We start from the raw sequence: 18634 nt of genomic DNA on the forward strand, positions 1-18634 counted from the left end.
GACATACTAGCTTGGCTTCCTCATGATTTGCTTGAATTTGGAGAAACTATGACAAATTTAACTCAAAATCTCCTAGGCAAGCAAATCGCTTGCCTTTCTTTACCCCAAAATGGTTTTTTTTTTCCCCCTCTTGCAACTGCTTTCAGATGTACTCCTCAGTTTAATTCCAGTGCTAGCAATCTGATCAAGGCAAATTTCACAGGGCTTCCTGACTCTAATCTCTCCTGGTTATAACCCATTTTACAGCTGCTGGCTTAATTTCTAATACTATCTTAAGAACCTAGATAAATTCAGGCTCTTCAGTATGGCACATTCAAATGCCACAAACACCAGATTCTTTACCTTCATCCTGCTCATCAGTTGCTAGCGACCACTACACTTCCATGCCTGGCTTCTTCATCACCCTCTGCTAAGTCCAATTATTAGACATTCTTGTGATCAAACAGACCTGACACCAAATCACCCTGCCTCCACTTAGAGTCCTCTGTTTTTCTTATCAAGCATGTAAGCAGGTTTTGTCTCATTACTTTTTCCTTGGTCTATTTCCAATATATTCTCATCATTACACATTTCTGTATTGGTCTGTGTCCTAGCTTATAAGTCCCATGAGGCAAGGGATCTCCTACCGAAATTTATTTCAAGAAACGATCGGCGACTGGGCCTCTACACAATCAGTTACTCTAACCACTGAATGATCTGCCTCAAGAGTTGAAGGTATGTAAGAAGCCTGGGTCCCTGCTGAATCAGGAAAGGAGTAGAATCTGGAGCACATCTGTATACCCTCTCAAAGTAATTTGAGGCCTACAACTCTCTTTCTTCTGCTTTATGTTCTCATCTATCTGTATCTATATCTTATAAACTTTCAAATCTTTTGCTCTAAAAACTCATGAAAAAATAATGGAAGGGAACATAATAAATGTTAACAGCAGTCACCTCTTGGAAAATTACAAAAATGGAAACTGGGAATGGGTTGGGGTTGGTGATGGGAACAGGGTTGGGGTTGGTGATGGGAAATGATAGAGAAAATGATAACATGGACTGTTTCTTAAATTTTGGGGGCACTGATTCTTTATAATCTTCAGTACTTCCTAAATGTTCCATAACTAACACAAAAATCTACACTAAGATACACAAGTAATTTGACATGGGAAGCATGACAATCAAATCTGGCATGGATAAAATTTTAAAACTGAGTGCAAGGTTTATGATTTAGTATTTAAAAACTTACTGAAAGGCAAAATCCTCTACGTTTTTAGATTTTCAATATACCTAATGATACAGAATCTTGAATTGACAAACCAAGATAAATGTTACCATAATTTTCCCCCCGAAGAAATACTTAACCCCATGCAAAATTTAGTTGTTGCCATCCTGTCCTCTGGTTTGAAATACTATCCATATAGAGACTCCCCTCTTCCTGCCCCCCACATTCTACATTCATATATCCAACTGCCTGCTCAAAGTCCAATCTCAACCTATCCAAGGCAGAATCCAATCTACACCCTCCAATTTGCTCCTCTACTGGTTTTCTGAAATCTCAACTAATAGCATCACCATCTTTGCTCAAAATCAGGGTCATTGTTTCTTTCTTCCCATCTAATCCATCACCAAATTGTCAGCTTTGCCACCAAGAAAGGCATCCTGAATCTGACTTCTCCCTACAACTACCAACCCAGTCCAGGCTCTCACCATCTTTCACCAAGATGACTGTAATAGTCTCCCTTATTTTATCCCACTATAGCCTGTTCCCCATTTACTAGACAAATAGCAAACCCTGTCACTCCCTTGCTTAAAACCCTCCAATGGCTTACCATCGCATTCAGAATAAAATCTAAATTCCTTTCTGTGGGCTCACAGTCCAAGCAGTTAGGCCCTTGCCACTCTACCTTATCCCCTGCCATTCCCCACCACACTCAAGGGACTCACTTCAGTCTTGTTGCATTCCCTCTCGTCAAATAAGCTCATTCCTGCTTGGAGACTAGTTTTTTTGTTCCTTCCTTCAAAATACTTTTTTTATCTTGGTGATTTTCTTCTCATCATTCAAGGTCATTATTTCCCCAATGACCTATAACTTTGTTTTGTACCCTAACGTATAACCATCACCTGAGATGGTGACTGGCACATGGGTCCTCAGTAAATATTTGTGAGTGGGTGGTTGAAAAGCAGCTAAATATTCAATCAAGCTTCCTGGGCATGGAAACAGTTGTTCCGAATGATCCATACTTTTGCAATGGCAACTCTTCCCCCTCTCCTCTCAAAAAGACCCCGATAACCAAGCATCTACCAAAAAATCTCCAACCCCAAATCTTAGAATCTGCCACAATTTAGAAGTCTGTGTTCTGTATAAGCTGTGCAAAAACAGGAAACAGAGCCTGAGCCTCACAGATATGGAGTGTTTATGTATACACACATACCAAGCAGGACTGTCCCCTTTGGAGACTTTTCACCTTGAAGCCAGCCCTGTGTGTGCATGTGCTGGGCTACAGAATAAGCGGAGAACTGGTGTGAGTTCCCCTGTGTTAACACACTCTGAGACATGGCTCTGCCACCTCTCCTGTGAGAGTGCTGACTCACTCACAGCCTCTGTGCCTCTACCAAAAAGCAGCTTTATAGTTTTTTTTACTACAAAAATAAAGAATTAGTCTACTAAGACCAATCTCAATAAAACTGACCAAACTAGTGTTCAGTGCCAGGTAGCAAAGGCAACTTGAGATAAAAATGAATAGCAACCAGATCAAAATGTCAAGTAAAAATGCTCATAAACTCTGAGTTTTGTCAAAGTGAAGCAAAGAATTCAAGTTCCAATTTTTGTGGTTCAAGCCATTATAAATCTTATGTAAACCTTCCAATGGACCATAAGAACAGGAACAGTTTGTGGAGTATGATTATTTGGGCTCAATTATTGTTGAAGAAATATACATTTAACAATGACTCTTAATAACTATATTTATATCAAGCTGTTTCTTCTTCAAATATTTTTTACTGTGTTTAGCTAGGAAATACTGATGCATGCTTTCTTGTTTTGAATATATTATAAATGTGACTGTATCAGCAAAACTAAACTTTAGGTGTGGCTAATCAAATGTGAATAGTACAAGAATAGTGTGTGTGTGTGTGTGTGTGTGTGTGTATAGAATAAGGCCTCTATATGATTTTAAATGAGATGGTGATAATATTGTTTAAAGTAATATTAACATCATACGTGTGTGCATGTGTGAATACCGATATACACAGATAAAGAGAGATAATGGATGAATTAATGAATGCATGCAAGAAAGAATGATAATGGATAGGAATCAGACCAACCTTTCCTTGCGTTGTTAATTACTTTACTATGAAGATGTGTCCAAACTTCTAAAGAATTTCCTGGTTTGTATTAAAACGCACTTCAAAAAGACCATGAAAACAGATATTTAGTTGACAAGCTACAATGGGGTTCAGAAAAAGACACAGTGAATATAGACTAAGGTGCAATATCATGCTGGTGATTTTTCTTTTTTAAAACGTAAGCCACTAATTTTTTGAGAAAAAAATTTTAAACCAAAGGTTGCATATTAATATTACACACAAACTGAAACATGTGACTTTTAGCACAGTGTATACATGCTTACATAAAACTCAAATATTTACACATTTAAAACAATTTCCATTTAACATATGAAAGTTCTGAAATACATAAAAGCATTAATATTTTCTATAAAACTACAATTAGAACATCAATTTGCTACAAGCATATAAAACATCAAGTGCTTTCTTGGAGTTTCAAGTTTCCTCTTTAAAACAAGATCTTGCTTGCATATATCATCTTTCTCCAGTAATCAGTAAGGACTTTTTTTTCCAAGAGATTATTTTCCAGATACATTATAAGCTCAAGAAAACGGACCCAACAATTATGCAATATAATTATGTCGTAACAACTTAATTGCACATATGCTTTAAAGTAGGTTTGGATGACGTTCTCAAACACTTTGGTATATGTTCCTTAGGGACTTCTATTAGAAATAACAGGAATTTTAAGTCCCCTCAATCCCCATTTTGCTTTAAAAATGGACAAGTCTTTGGTTAAAGTTCTGTATTTTGGGCATTTATGATTAATAAAAATGGTCCCCAAACCAATAAATGGCGCTGATGTGATATCAGTTCACAAGACTTCATTTAACTTGTTTCTGATGAAGTGGAAGGCTAAAGATATCCATTTATTATAACACATCATTGATAGTTTCAATCTTCCATTTATACGCAGAGAAATCAATAGGTGAGTCAGTATTTCTCTGTCATTTTGTGTTATAATCTAAACTGTACAGTAACTGCAGTAACTAGAGATACTGTTCCACAGTATATGTGATGACGATTGGAAAGATGAGTAGCATTAAATTTAGAGTTAGCTTACCGAGAATAAGTCAGTATTAGACTGTACAGTAATTCTGCATTAACTATAGTAGGTTGGCAGGTAATGCTTATTTAAAAACCCCATACCATTCCATTTACAAGAGAAATTGTTGCAAATGTATAAAACAGCAGATATACAAGAACACCAAACATACTTTATTAGCACAAAAAAGCAGCCATAACAAGGCACAGCAAGCAGAAACGTACATTAGCAGTCAAAGGGTTAGTGTTGCATACAAATATAGCTTTTCTTTTTTGTAGCCTTGGCAATAGCCATCAGGATGTAAAAGAACTTTCTGTAGCAGCAGGTAAGGAAACCAAGGAGCACTCACCAGTGGTACAGAGCACATTAACAAAAAGACACAAAAATGGATTTGACTAGTGCAAAATGTCTAGGACAGAACTGTAAATTCAGTTCAATACTAAGAAGCAAACACTAGGACTTGGTATTACTTCCAAAATAGCTCACTTAATTAGTATTGCATAATATTCTAAGTGACAAAAAGGTGCTAAGTAAAGTTATTTACAGATACAACAGTTGTACAGTACCTTTTAAATCTGCAATTAGGGTTTCGGATTTTCCATTAGAAATTAACTGCACTGAAATTCTACAAATTGTACTTAAGCAATTCAGCTACGAGCGTTTACAACAAAGAGCTAAATAGTGCCGTCCAAATTGTTCACTGCAGTTTAAAAATCATCTCAACATCAGCAACCACCGCTGTTATCATATACGGACTTGTTTGGGCATCTTCTAGTCTCACGTTCTTCATGGTTCACAAACGCATCATGGGCACAGGAAAAGATCCAACTTTAAATAATCAACAAGTAGACCACACATACTAACTTAAGAACTCACACACAGGACTACATTGCAGCTCTTCCCAATGTGTTTTACGTTAAAGCACTCATTCAAAATAAAATGAATACCTAAGGCCTTGAAATAAATCAACTACCAACTTTATAAGCCTGAACTTTTAAAAGCAACTATTTAGAAAACCTGGTTGGCTTAACAGTACCTTTTGCAGAAGAGACAGGAGACTGACTATAAACTCTATCAACACTTAAGTGAACTGCACTCTGCCCTTGTGGCCAGAAAATTGCATTTTTCTTTTTTCTTCAAGGAAGGCAGTCTTTATTTTTTGGACTTCCAAAGCTTGATCTATAGTAACTACAAACAGCGCTACTTTTGGAAGGTTATAGAAAAATTCTTAGAAAAAATAACAATTTCAAACATTAGTCACACTGTTGAAATACTCTTCCAATATTAATAATTTGTTCTTCAGTAAGAAATAGAATTCTTCATAACAAATGCCCCCGAGTTGCTTCACTCAATTCCAACAGTCATTATAAACCAAACCGTTCGCTCAATCGACAAAATGCCTTCGCAGCCTTACTGAACACCTGTAGCTCTGTCCTCTGTTGTCTCAAATAGGCACCACATTTATCTGAGGGAGTAACAGCAGATCGCATCTGACAGATACTAACACTAAGCCTACATACTGCACTGAAAGACACCTAACACTGACACGTGTGCTTGCTATAGGTGTACTGTCTGGTGCACAGAAAAGCAGATCTAGATAAGGCCCACTGGGGGCAGGAGAGTTTACTTCGCCTTGACTGGTTCTCGTTCTAACCAGCGAACTCTAACTTTTTGCTTGTAATGATACTCTTTCAAAAAATCCTGCAACATTGATGGTAAAGGAAGCCCATCAATTCCATCATACGTAGTGCATCTACAGATTACTGCACGGCAGATATACTGCAGGCTAAAAGGGAAAGTCCTGTTTAGTGATATAGTAAGCAAGGGTTCAAAAAACATGCAAGAACTGGGATCTTTATAATGTTCCAAAAGTCCTGTTACAGTGGAGGAGTGAAATACACAAGGGTCGTGGGCGTCAAAACTAAAGTTGTGATTCCACTGTTCAATTCGGGCATGCAGGGACCTGTTGTAGCGACGGAAGCTCACAGAGAAGAGGTAGTCCTCTTGCGCAGAGTCCCTGAGCAAGAATGTGCCTTCAGGTTTCCCTTCTAGGAGGGCTTCTGCTTCGTAACGGTCCATCACTCCCCAGTAACAGGGATTCCCTGTAATCTGGAGCAAGTCAGGCACGAGGCAGTGTATGTAATCGATCTGCGTATGGACTTTCCAAGCTCCCTGTCTGCTAACGTGGGCATGGCTGTCTCCGGACACCTGACGTTGCTTCTGCCTACGTGACTGCAGACACAGGGTGGTAGTGTCCTCTTCTGAGTCACAATTAGCTTGTGGAATTGCACTACTGTCCCCACTTACTTCAGTCATTCCAGGAGCTAACTTTGGTCCCAGTTTATATAACGGATTAACCTGTGCGGTGGCTTCAAAGGTATGTATTTGTGCATTGGGCGGAGGGTCAACCCCCTCTTCAATACTGAGCCGTCTTCTCTCTCGAAGCCTATCTTCTTCATCTTCCGTGGAAACCAAGGATGGATCAAACGTATCAAAAAATGTCGAGTGTGGGCTCACAGGGGCTGTATGCTGTTTAATCAAATGCCATTTTTGGGCTAAATCTGAGCCAGCAGGAAAAGGGCATTTCTCAAGCATTAATTCAGAAAGGTGTATTTTTCTTTTATTAGAAAAGAGGGGTTTTGACTGCTTGCTGTAAGTTCTCATGGGAAAACACAAGCCCACAGTGTCCTGCAACCTCTGTCTCAGAGAGCGGCTCCCCACAGTTCTGCTGGACACGCTGTCCATGTCATGCACAGAGCTCACACCATACCGCCTCTCTCTCCTTTGAAGTCCGCTTCGAGTTCTACCGAACTTTTTATCAGTATCCAATGAACTCTGTGTCTTTGTAGAACAGGAATGTTTTTTCTTCCCACCCCATGGAGCATGCCGAGAGTAGGAATCCCTTCTTGCAAGTCTCGCTCCTGGGGTGACACAGGAATCATTATCCTTTTCAATGCTTATTTCAACAATCTGAGGAATTTCAGTGGCACAGTTTTGGTTTCTCCTTGAAGAATTCTTGGAAGGGCTTAATCCCAGTTGTAAGGCAACGTTTTCTCTTAAGGGACTGCTTTGTTGCTGAGGAGCTGAGTCTCCTGTACTGATGTTTCTCTCTTTCACAGACAAACATCTATTGGAGTTCATGTCCACATTTTCACTACGGCTCCCTCCCTCGTGACTGAAGAGATTCTGACACCTGTATTTGAAGTTATTCCACATCTTTCCCACTTTATCCATTGATTATAATATCTAAAGACAAAATAGGAAGAGGAGAAACTGGAGTTAAGGTGGTGCGTGCAAACACAACTGACAGCAAACCCCACGCCCACCCCGCAACTGGAAATTTTGGTGATGCTGGTCAGGAACGACCCCCCTTCCATGCCCTGCTGAAACAAGGAGGCAGACACTCCTGGGAGCTGCTGGTAGTCCTGAGGTCGCCGGCCCTCTGCCCTCCCGCAGCACTCAGGGCACCATTAGTCAGGCCAGTCCTCACTCCCCATTTAGTTTCAGGCGGAATACCCAGCTCTTGCAGGAAAAGAAACAAACCTCTCAATTAAACTCTGGGTTCTTTTTCCCACGCATCAACCTAATTTCATCATGACACTGATTTCTGTGTCCTTACTACAAATAATTCGGGCACTGCCTCAAGGATTACCGAGGGAAAATATGTTCTGTATTGCTGAAATGGATCTGTATTCCACTGCTCCAAAGTTGAAATCAGGACATTTGTGTAACACATCAAAATTAGTTAAAAAATCCTGAGATAATATTCTTCCCTATTTCACTTACCAACTGCTATATTCCACTCATCTGGCAATGTAAAGCTTACAGATCAATCACTTGTGAAAATTCATTACCTTCACTCCCTACTCTGCAATGTATTAAATTTTTGCTGTGATTTTAAAGAAGCAGTTTGAGTAGAAAGGCAAATTAGGAGGAAATAAAGAAAATATTTAGATTTAAATGGAAAGGTGTCTTTCAGCTTCCCAATTCTTTATCCCGGAAGAGCGTGGAAATAATAAAGTAACAGAAAAGGCTATGATACTGAAGTAATTAACAAAATAAAAGAAAAAATATGTATTTTGGCATCTTTTATTTTTGCTCCTTAAAAAAACAAAAAAAAACCAAAAAAAACTGAGAGCAGATTATTGCACTTCACAAATAAATTTACGACTCTAACACAGACTGGCTCATTCAATAAAAGCCAACATTCTAGAAGAAAGAGAAAAATGTAAACTTAAAGTTCAGCTGGTTTTTTGTCACAACAGAATAGCAGATTTTTTTTTTTTTTAAAAACATCTCTCTTTCTATTTTGCCACTTAATAAGTATGGCACCCCCCCTTCCAATTTTTTGTTCATGTTTATTATCTCATCATGTACTACTTTTCAGTTTAGAATCAGTACTGGAAAACTGTGGATTTTTTTTTTTTTTTTTAAAACAGTGATGAGAGGCATTAGAGCTGATTCTCCCATTGTTGTGATTAATATTCTTTGTGATAAATACCTGGATTTTCAAGACATTGACTAGGGTTAAGATGACAATAAAAAATAAACTTTACGTATTTCGTTTTAGTTTCTTCCGGAAAGGGGTCCTGGACTAATTATAATGCCAACATAGAGAATTTAAGTCTATGAATTCATAAAATACACCTTCAGATTATTCTTCACTGCAAGCATACCGCTAGGTATATAGGAGTTTGCATGGTAGGTGGTATATATATTCTACTATAATCTGTTAGACGGATTGGATTTAAATCTTTAAATCTTAATAAACTCTATCAGAACATCTGCCTCCTCCCCTTTGCAAATATCTTTTTTGTAAGCTTTTTTTTTGAAGTTTACGCTATTTGAACATGACATGCCTTGTTGTTATCACTTCTTCTTTTTTTTTGACATTAAGATTCTGTCCTTTGCTTACAGTTCACTTACACATGGGGCTAATCCCTGCCTTATTCTTGGTGACTCCAACATCTTTGTAGATGTACTCTTCCAATATCCTCAGTCCCTTCTAATCTACTTTTCTTCTCAGTTCTTTCTTTCTTTAAGATTGTATTTATTTATTTGACGGAGAGAGCAGGGGCAGGGGGAGCGGCAAGCAGACAGAGAGGGAGAAAGCAGGCTCCCTGCTGAGCAGGGAGCCCAAAGTGGGGCTCTACCCCAGGGCCCTGGGATCATGATCCAAGCAGAAGGCAGATGCTTAACTGACTGAGCCACCCAGGTGCCCCTCAGTTCTTTATTTTTAAGCTGCTTTTTAAAATCTACCTAATTCATATATTTATACAGGTCTACCTTGGAGATAGTATTATAGGATTGGTTCCAGACTATGAAATAAAGTGAGTACTGAAATAAAGCAGGTCAAATGAATTTTCTGGTTTCCCAGTGCACAGAAATGTTTACATGACATTGTGGTCTATTAAGTGTTCAACAGTAGAAGGTCTTAAAAAAAAACAACCCAAAAACCCAATGTATATACCTTATTAAAAAATGCTTTATTGCTAAAAATGCTAACCAGTTTTCAGTAAGTTGCAATCACCATAGATCACCGTAACAAATATAATAGCAATAATAATAATGAAAAAAGTTTTAAATATTCCAAGAATTACCAAAATGGGGCACAGAGACATTGGGCAAATGCTGCTGGAAATAACAGCACCGACAGACATGCTGGACAATACCTCAGACCTTCAAGTTAAAACATACAGTCTCTGCAAGGTGCAATAAAGTGGAATGTGATAAAATGAAGTGTCCTGCAGTCTATTTTTCAAAAGGTGTCCTTATTTTCAAAAGATACCCCACCTCAAGCTCTGACTGACCCCCTTCGATAAATTTCTCCAGGCTCTACCTCTAGTTCTATCCAAGGTAAAAGAGCAATAGTCAGGAGGATCCTGAGCATACAGACTGAACAAGTATCCCAGTGTTCTGCTTTATAATTCACCTTCTGAACAAACCGGTTCCTCTCATGCCTGAGCCAGCAATATAAATTGCTTTGTCTCCTTTTAACATCCTCATTTGCAAGCATTTATACTGTTTTCTCCATTCTGTTAATTTCTAGCTACCTGCCTCTACCAAAAATTTGTTAACCCATTAGGCTTACTTCTTGTGGGTTTATGCTTTATATATTTTTTTATTCCTTTAATTTTAGTTGGGTTCCAGGAATAAGTAGAGTTAAAATGCCAGTGTTCAATAGGACATTTAACAGGAAAGTCCCCTTTTCACTGTTAGAGAGTGTATAGTACACCACACAGTCCCCCCTCCCCCAGATGAGTGATTCTTTCCAAATGGAGAAATACCAATTTCACCCCCTGGAGGGAGGGATCCACACAATAAACACTGGCTACATAATAAATCACCTGGAAGGCTTCTGAAACTACCTGATACACAAGCCCCTCCTAAGAGACTGTGATTTCACTGGTTTGGAGATGGGTCTGGACACTGCTGTTTGTTTTTTGTTTTTGTTTTTTTAAATAAGCTCTTTGGGCGATTCTACAGTAGAGAAGGAAAACCACTGACTAAGGATACTGCAGCCACAGGCTCCAATGGTAGCTCTGAAAAAGAGAAGTAAAAAGGACACTGCTCCAGGGCAGTTGGCAGGATGTGAGTAGTTCTAAATAAACTACCTACCACAATCTCATCACTGTTTCTCTTGGTCTTATTTTTGCCATGTACCCAAGAAGCCTGCAGAGTCTTAAGAAAGACTGTCTATAGCAGTGCTTCTATAACCATCCAGAATGAAGAGGCAAGTTCTCTTTTTAATTTTGCAGACCAATTCTTTTGTAAGACAAGTATAAATTATTAGGAAAAATGAAATGTAAAAAAAGACATTCGAAATATAAGTGTCAATTTTCTTATTGGACTGAACAGAAATAAAAAAACTATCAAATAGCTATGAAATATTTTAAATGCTTACTTTTAATTCCTGTACTTAATTTGTCAGAGACTGGCAACAAACTGTACACATGTTCATGGCCCTTGTTCTGAACAGCTCTCATCTGGAGCGTGCTATCCAACACATGTGGTCACTGTGCCCCTGAAATGTGGCTTGTGCCACATACTGAAATGACTAACAGTTTGTATATAATTGGCTAAATACATTATTAAAATTAATTTCTCTGCTTTTTACTTTTTAAATGTGGCTACTAAAAGATTAAATATTACATGTATGGTCCAAATTGTATTTCTATTGGCCAGTACTGATCTAGAACAGAGGTCAACAGACCATAGCCCAAGTGGACAGATCTGGCTTATGGCCTGTTTCTGTATGGACCCCAGCCAAGAATGGTTTTTACATTTTTAAAGGGATTTAAAAAAAAAAAAAAAAAAAAAAGCAACCCACAAAGAACATTCGACAGAGACCACATGTAGCCTGCAAAGCCTAAAATATTTTCTATCTGGCCTCTTACAGAGGAAAGTTTGCTGACCCTAGTCTAAAGTATGTAAGATTATAAACCATACCGCTGTAGACACCAGAAGCCTGTCTTCTTCACGTTTATAAGATAAATTCCAGGGCAATTTAAAGATATTTGATAAGCAGACCATATCTGAAAGATGACTGTCCATTTTAGTTTTGTAGAAGTTGTATAAACAAGTGGGACCTGCAGAAAACACGTATATGTGCCAGGTTACAGAAGGCAGTTTCTGACTCTGAACCTGTGGTGCAGTTTCATAGAGCATGAAATTCTGTGTATTCTCCAATCCTCATCTCTGCTGTGAGATTGCATTGTGACAAAATATTCTAATTTAAAGAAGGACTACTATGCTTCCACATCCCTTGGGGACAGAAAGCTGCCCTTTCTTGATGTGGGGAACGCCGTGTGGGTGGCTGTGATACTGCAAAGAATAAAACACTGACACAATTCAGAGAAAAGTCCAAGTAAGAAGAATCAGGAAGGCACTTCCATGATCTTAATATTTACAATGTCAGTTTTGAGGTTCTTTGGTTTGGTTTGTCATTAAATTTTTGAAAAGCGTATTCAGCTGAAACCTTTTGAGACCTAACTTACAAGTCTAGTACTTTAGGGCTTTATATGAAGTCACACAAGACTTAAAAAAGTGTTATATTTCAAAGGTACTGATTCTAGAATATAGGTGCAACAGCCATTACCAGCTTTCACATTTCTACACCGGCACAGCTAGCCTTAAAACTATTCAAATCAAATTTCTAAAAAGTCATTGCTTCCTCCAAGGACTATCATAATTTAAAACTGGTTTTATAATTGTTATAAGTTGAAGAGTTTTTGTTGAAAAATGATACCTGACAGGATAAGCTACAAATCAAAATTATGGAAAATTAGAGGTCAAATTCCATTACTACGAAAATTTACATATATAAAAAAATAAGGACTATAGGTAATGGCCCTCTTCATGCCAAGTAGTATCTTTTACAAAATTTCCACAGAAAAAAATAATTAAAACAGTTCCTGGGGTTCATTTCAATGGGACTTAACCCATACTTTATTAGAAATCAATTAAATTCAGTAAGTTTTAAGACTACATGGCCTGCCACAGAGGTAAAGAGGAGGACTATAACCCAACCCACAGCCCTCTTCTCCTCCGATTCCACCTTAATTATTTAGTCATGGTAATTCCTGTCCAGTGAAAAGTCTCAGTCACACAGACACATGGATTGATTCAAGTCTTTCTGCGCCAACTTCAGTCAGGTATGAGAGGCAGTTTAGGAGATACAAATTTAATTGATATTTTGGTGGTACTTTCAATAATTTTTAGAAAGAGATAATGTAATGTTTAATATTAAGAGTGAGCCAGAGGGCGCCTAGGTGGCTCAATGGGTTAAAGCCTCTGCCTTCGGCTCAGGTCATGATCTCAGGGTCCTGGGATCCAGCCCCACCCACATGGGGCTCTCTGCTCGGCGGGGAGCCTGCTTCCTCCTCTCTCTCTCTCCTGCCTCTCTGCCTACTTGTGATCTCTCTGTCAAATAAATAAATACAATCTTTAAAAAAAAAAAAAAAAAGTGAGCCAGAAATCCAGGGATGCATGGTTGTCATAGCTAGAGTCCCTTAAAGAATCTGAGAACCACTTGGGCTTTTCAAAATGCTATTTTATTTTGATTTATTTATTGACTTATTGGCAGGGAGGAGAGAGGAAAAGGGAAGGGAGGGGTGGGGGAGGATAGGGAGAGAGAGAATCTCAAGAAGGCTTCACACACAGCATGGAGCCCAACACGGAGCTTGATCTCACAACTCTGAGAACATGACCTGAGCGTGAGGAATACAATGAGCCACCTAGATGCCCCCAAAATGTTATTTAACCGTTACTTATACACTCTATTGTGACATGGTCTGTATTATCTAACTGGATGCATATTTACTTTTTATACTGCTATCTAATATTATGTTCAACTGTATAAAATTACTGTCTTGTTGGTAATAAATGGTCATATAATTTACTTCATATAGTTTATACTTTTACAACACACACAATATATTAATATAGTAGACCATGAACATATGCATTCAAAAAAGGTGAGGCCCAATGATCTACTACACCCAGATATTCCTGTTCTCATGGTTTGAGTTATACTTTTACTGAGTTAGTTACGTTAGCTTCCAAAACAGGTCATGTTATTTATACTAATTATTGTAATTATGTGATTTGTTAATCAACATAATGAAATGTGGAGGAGTGGGAGACTGTGTTGAATAACTTTGAAATAGTGAATAAAAAGGGAGATACCCATTATATGTTAAAGATAAAAAATAAAATTAAGTAAAATAAGAGAGGGAAAAAAAGGGCAATACCCCCGATGAATTAGGTCTAAGCAAGAAAACAGTAAAGAATTACTGTTAACAAAACAAAAAAAATCCCAATTAGAAAAAATATTGCAAGGAATACTACAAGGAATTCTAAAGTCAGAATGCATCATAAGAGTTCGAAATTTTGTTCTACTTAAAGAACCCAAACTGGAAATCTTAGATGATACATTGTGGGTGTGGTTTCTACAAGGAAAGCAATATACAACTGCAACTAGTGAGCCTACTCTCAAAAGAAAAGATCTTGGCTCCTTAATAAAAAGTCTGACAAATGAACATGCAGTCTTATTCTTGAAGTTAGAGTAAAATATTTAAGGTATATATCTCTTTTTCTATATCCCTTCTTGCTTTATTAGACTTTGCAGACTACTGGTCTTAATTGAATCAGATAAGAGGTCTTCCTCAATAACCATTTAATTAAAACTTATAGTAGTGCCAGCAGGGTGTAGTACAAAGTCCTAGAAGTACAGAGACATGACCTAGTTTGAGGGATGGTGAGCAAAGATGACCTCTCTCTGAGGAGATGAGATTTCAAAATTCTGTCCTTGAAGGATGAATTAGGACTGTGTTTTACAGGCAGAGTGAACAGCATTGCAAACAAGCCCAGGCAGGAATGGGCAAAGCCTGAATAATGGCTAAATGAACAGAGACTAGCAAGCGAACGAAGAATGCACAGGTGAAGCTGAAGGGGTAAGCTCTGGAATCCAGGATCAGAGAACAAGACAGAAAGCTATTACTGCCCTGAAGACTACTGCAGTGTATACATAAGAGCTCGACTGGATAGTGAAAGTGAAAATGGATATGGAATGTTAAGAAGTCAAATCTACAGATTAATGATTGACTGGAAACTAAGGAATGAAGAAGAGACAGGTGTCAAAAAAAAAAAAAAAACAAAACCCCACAACCCTGCCAAGTGTCTGGTTTGGGAAAATGGGTGAATGAACACGCTATTTCAGAAACAGGAAACACAATAGACAAAGCAATTTGGGAAGTGAGGGGTTGGTGAAAGTAACTATTTTCAAGTTAGGAAATGCTGCAGTTGAGTCCTCCATTGCGATATCTAAGTGAAGCCTCACTGGTCCATTAGTGTAGATTCATATAATGGATTACTACATAGTAGGCATGACCAACTACAGCTGTTTGCATCTACATGTGAATCTCAAAAGCAAAATGCTTAGAGAAAGAAACAATATAGTCAATATGTACATTATGAACCAATATACTCTAAAAAAAAAATAAAAGGATTTTATTTGTTTATTTGAGAGAGAGCATGAGCAGGGGGAGAGGCAGACAAGGAGCGGAGGAAGAGAGAGACAAGCAGATCCCCTCACTGCGCAGGAAGCCCCATGCCGGGCTTGATACCATGACCCAGATGTCACACCCTAAGCCGAAGTCAGATGCTTACATGACTGAGCCACCCAGGTGCCCCTGAATTAATTTACCTTTTAATCAGGCAAATCCCTGTCTTTAGGCATATATGGATAAATAATAAAAATGTAAAAACCAAGAAAATGGCTTTCTATTGAAGGGAAGCATAAAGAATTAGGAAGAGGCACTCAGGAAGCTTTGAAAACACTGAGGGAGGCAGTGTACCTGGCTGGGTCAGTAGGTGAAGTATGCAACTCTTGATCTCAGGGTCATGAGTCCAAAACCTTGTGCTGGGCATGGAGCCTACTTAAAAAAATAAAAGAATAAATAAAGAATAAAACACTGGTAATTTTCTATTTCTTAGCCTGGGTGATAGGTACATGGTTTCACTTATTAACTATTCTTTAGACTGATTTACATTTTATTCATTCTTTTCTGTGCATGACACACTGCATAATAAGAAAAATTTAAATTATGCAGGTCACATTTTGACCACAATGGGAATAACCAAATATTAAACAAAACAACCACTAGGAAAATATAAAGCTCACAACTCAAGTTAAAGAGGGATCCAAAACTGCAAAGTATAGGCCATTTAGAAAACTGCATATTCATATATTGGGAATTTTTTTTCTACATGTCAATTTGGTGATCTTTATTAAAATGATTACTTTAAATTTGGCAAATACATATTCTACACTAGATGGTTACCCCAAAACAGGAAAGTTAACAACAACACAAAAACCCAACAACAGAACAAAATTTTAAACAGATTTCTCCAATGTGGTAGAAGGGTCAGCAATCTTTTTCTGAAAAGGGCCATATAACAAGTAAGTGTTTTAGGCTTTCCAGGCCATTTGTTCTCTATGGCATCTACTGAACTCTGCCATTATAGCCTGAACACAGCCACAGAAAGTAAGTACATGAGTAAGTATGACTGCATGTCAATAAAACTTCATTTGTGGTTAGTGAAATTCAAATTTCATGTAATTTTCACTTGCTTTTTTTTAAAAAAAGATTTTATTTATTCATTTGACAGACAGAGATCACTAGGCAGAGAGGCAGGCAGAGAGAGAAGAAGGGAAGCAGGTTCTCTGCTCAGCAGACAGCCTGATGCGAGGCTCACTCCCAGGACCCTGAGATCATGACCTGAGCTGAAGGCAGAGGCTTTACCCTACAGAGCCATCCAGGCGCCCCTAATTTTCACTTGTTACAAAATTCCTTTTCTTCTGATTTTTTTTCAACCATTTAAAAATATAAAATCATCCTTACCTCACTAGCTATACAAAAACAAGTGGCAAGCCAGATCTAGCCTCTAGGTCATTGTTTACCAACTTCTGATATGACACAATATAACACTTTTGATATTACATTTACTAAAACTAGTGGTCATTCATTCTATGGAACAATTCAGGGAAACATCAGCCTAAGAAGATCATTTTAAGTATGTAATGATAAAGATATACGGATGGTTCCTAGAGCATAATAGTGGAGTAAGTACAAACTATTTCTTGTAAAAATAAAACACATACATACATATTATGAAAGAGTTGAAACACTACGTAAACTACTGAAAAGTCTAACCTCACCTGAAGTTCCACCGCCTTCGCCCAAAGAGAGAACCACTGTTATGTTAGTATGTGTTCTCTCTCTCTCTCTCTTTTTAAAGTTTTATTTATTTGAGAGAGAAAGTGAGAGAGTGAGCAAGCACATGTAGGGATGATGGGGGAAAAGCAGAGGGACAGGGAGAAGAGGACTCCCAACTGAGCAGGGAGCCAATGCTCCATCCCAGGACCCTGGGACCATGACCTGAGCCAAAGGCAGATGCTTAACCAGCTGAACAACACAGGCACCCTAGTATGTGTTCTCTTTTATGCAAGAGGCTGTACATAAGATTCTTCTACAATTAAAAAAACTTCTCCATCTTTATGGCTATATCCCTCCCCATTTCTTGAAAAATGTATTTTTTTTTTTTTTTAAATTAGGTATGTCAGAGATAGGATCAGACAAATAAAAGAGAAAAATGCCTGGCAGCTATGTTTTTTAAACTGACAAATCCAAGAGTCTTTGAAGTAAGCAATAAAACAAACATAAAAAGCCAAAAACCAACAACAGGCAAACATCTACAAAACTGAAAACATAATAATAATGATGATGACACTTGATGGGCTGAGGATATGATTTCCATTACTGAATGCTAACCATGTGCCAGGCACTGACATAAAAATTTTACTTCTTCTGACAGCCCTGTGAGTAAAAATGCTCTCAATTTTATAGATGTAGAAATTAATACAACTGAGAGATTAGTAATACCCTGGGGGTGAGTTTCTTCCATTATTATCAGACTGTTCAGGTTTTCTCTCTTCTTGAATACAGTTTAGACCTGTACACTAACACCTCTATGTCCAAAAAGTGTTGTTACAAAGCTCTTTTAAAATCTCAAGGAATACATCATTTCTATATTTTTATAACTATCATAGAGCAAGAAAAGGATGGAACCGATATTAAAAGCTGACAAAGCTAGCAAATACATAGTCAAAAGAGAATTACTAGCTGTTCCATTTTGGTTGTAATGAGCGGAACAATACTCTGACCAAAAGAATGTGGAGCAAAAGGTCTATTCATAGGCTTGCTGTGAATATTTTGCTGTCTATTCTGTGCCTATGAATGAATAAAATCTGAAAAAAAAAAGAATGTGTTTGAAATCACATGCCTAATTTCAAGGGTTGAAGCTTAGGAATTCTTATACTATTTTCTGCATATTAAGAGAAATACAATAGTCCATTTAAAAAAAGAAGAAAAAGACATCAAATTAGGATTCAAGTCATAGCATTAGACTGCATTAATACCTTTCCCCAAAAGATAAGTTAAGGATGATTTCTTTAAAAAAAAAAAAAAAAGAGCAAATAAAATTTGCATCTCCATTTCTCAAATTTTACTCATACAATTCTAACTTCCAGTGTAGGAGGGAGCTCCAGACCATCAAAATCCAATTCTTAAACCAAATCACTTGCAGAGACACTGTCTACTTTTTGCTCCCAGGAGCAAGGGCACAGGGATGAGACAGTCTAAGTGGAAATAGGGGAGGCCAGGAGGTTCAATTCCAGCTTTACCACTTCAGAATGCTGTG

The 18634-nt window shown here is 37.8% G+C and overlaps 1 protein-coding gene across 4 annotated transcripts in view; it reads right to left on the reverse strand.

The window, feature by feature from the left end:
• The window catches only part of SOCS5 (suppressor of cytokine signaling 5), a 115736-nt gene that overhangs the window by 50797 nt on the left and 46305 nt on the right, over positions 1-18634 (reverse strand). For 2 of the 4 annotated variants that reach the window (XM_032351850.1, XM_032351849.1), the window contains exon 2: positions 3396-7618. The exons of 1 other annotated variant lie outside the window; for it this stretch is intronic. In XM_032351850.1, coding sequence (XP_032207741.1) covers positions 5996-7606 — 1611 coding nt within the window. In that variant the 5' untranslated portion in view covers positions 7607-7618 and the 3' untranslated portion in view covers positions 3396-5995. Of the gene's footprint in view, positions 1-3395; positions 7619-15729; positions 15784-18634 lie in introns of those variants that run through there. One more of the 4 variants, XM_032351851.1, reaches the window with a different exon arrangement.

This window comes from Mustela erminea, chromosome 7 (assembly GCF_009829155.1).
Source record: "Mustela erminea isolate mMusErm1 chromosome 7, mMusErm1.Pri, whole genome shotgun sequence".
NCBI classification, from domain to species: domain Eukaryota; kingdom Metazoa; phylum Chordata; class Mammalia; order Carnivora; family Mustelidae; genus Mustela; species Mustela erminea.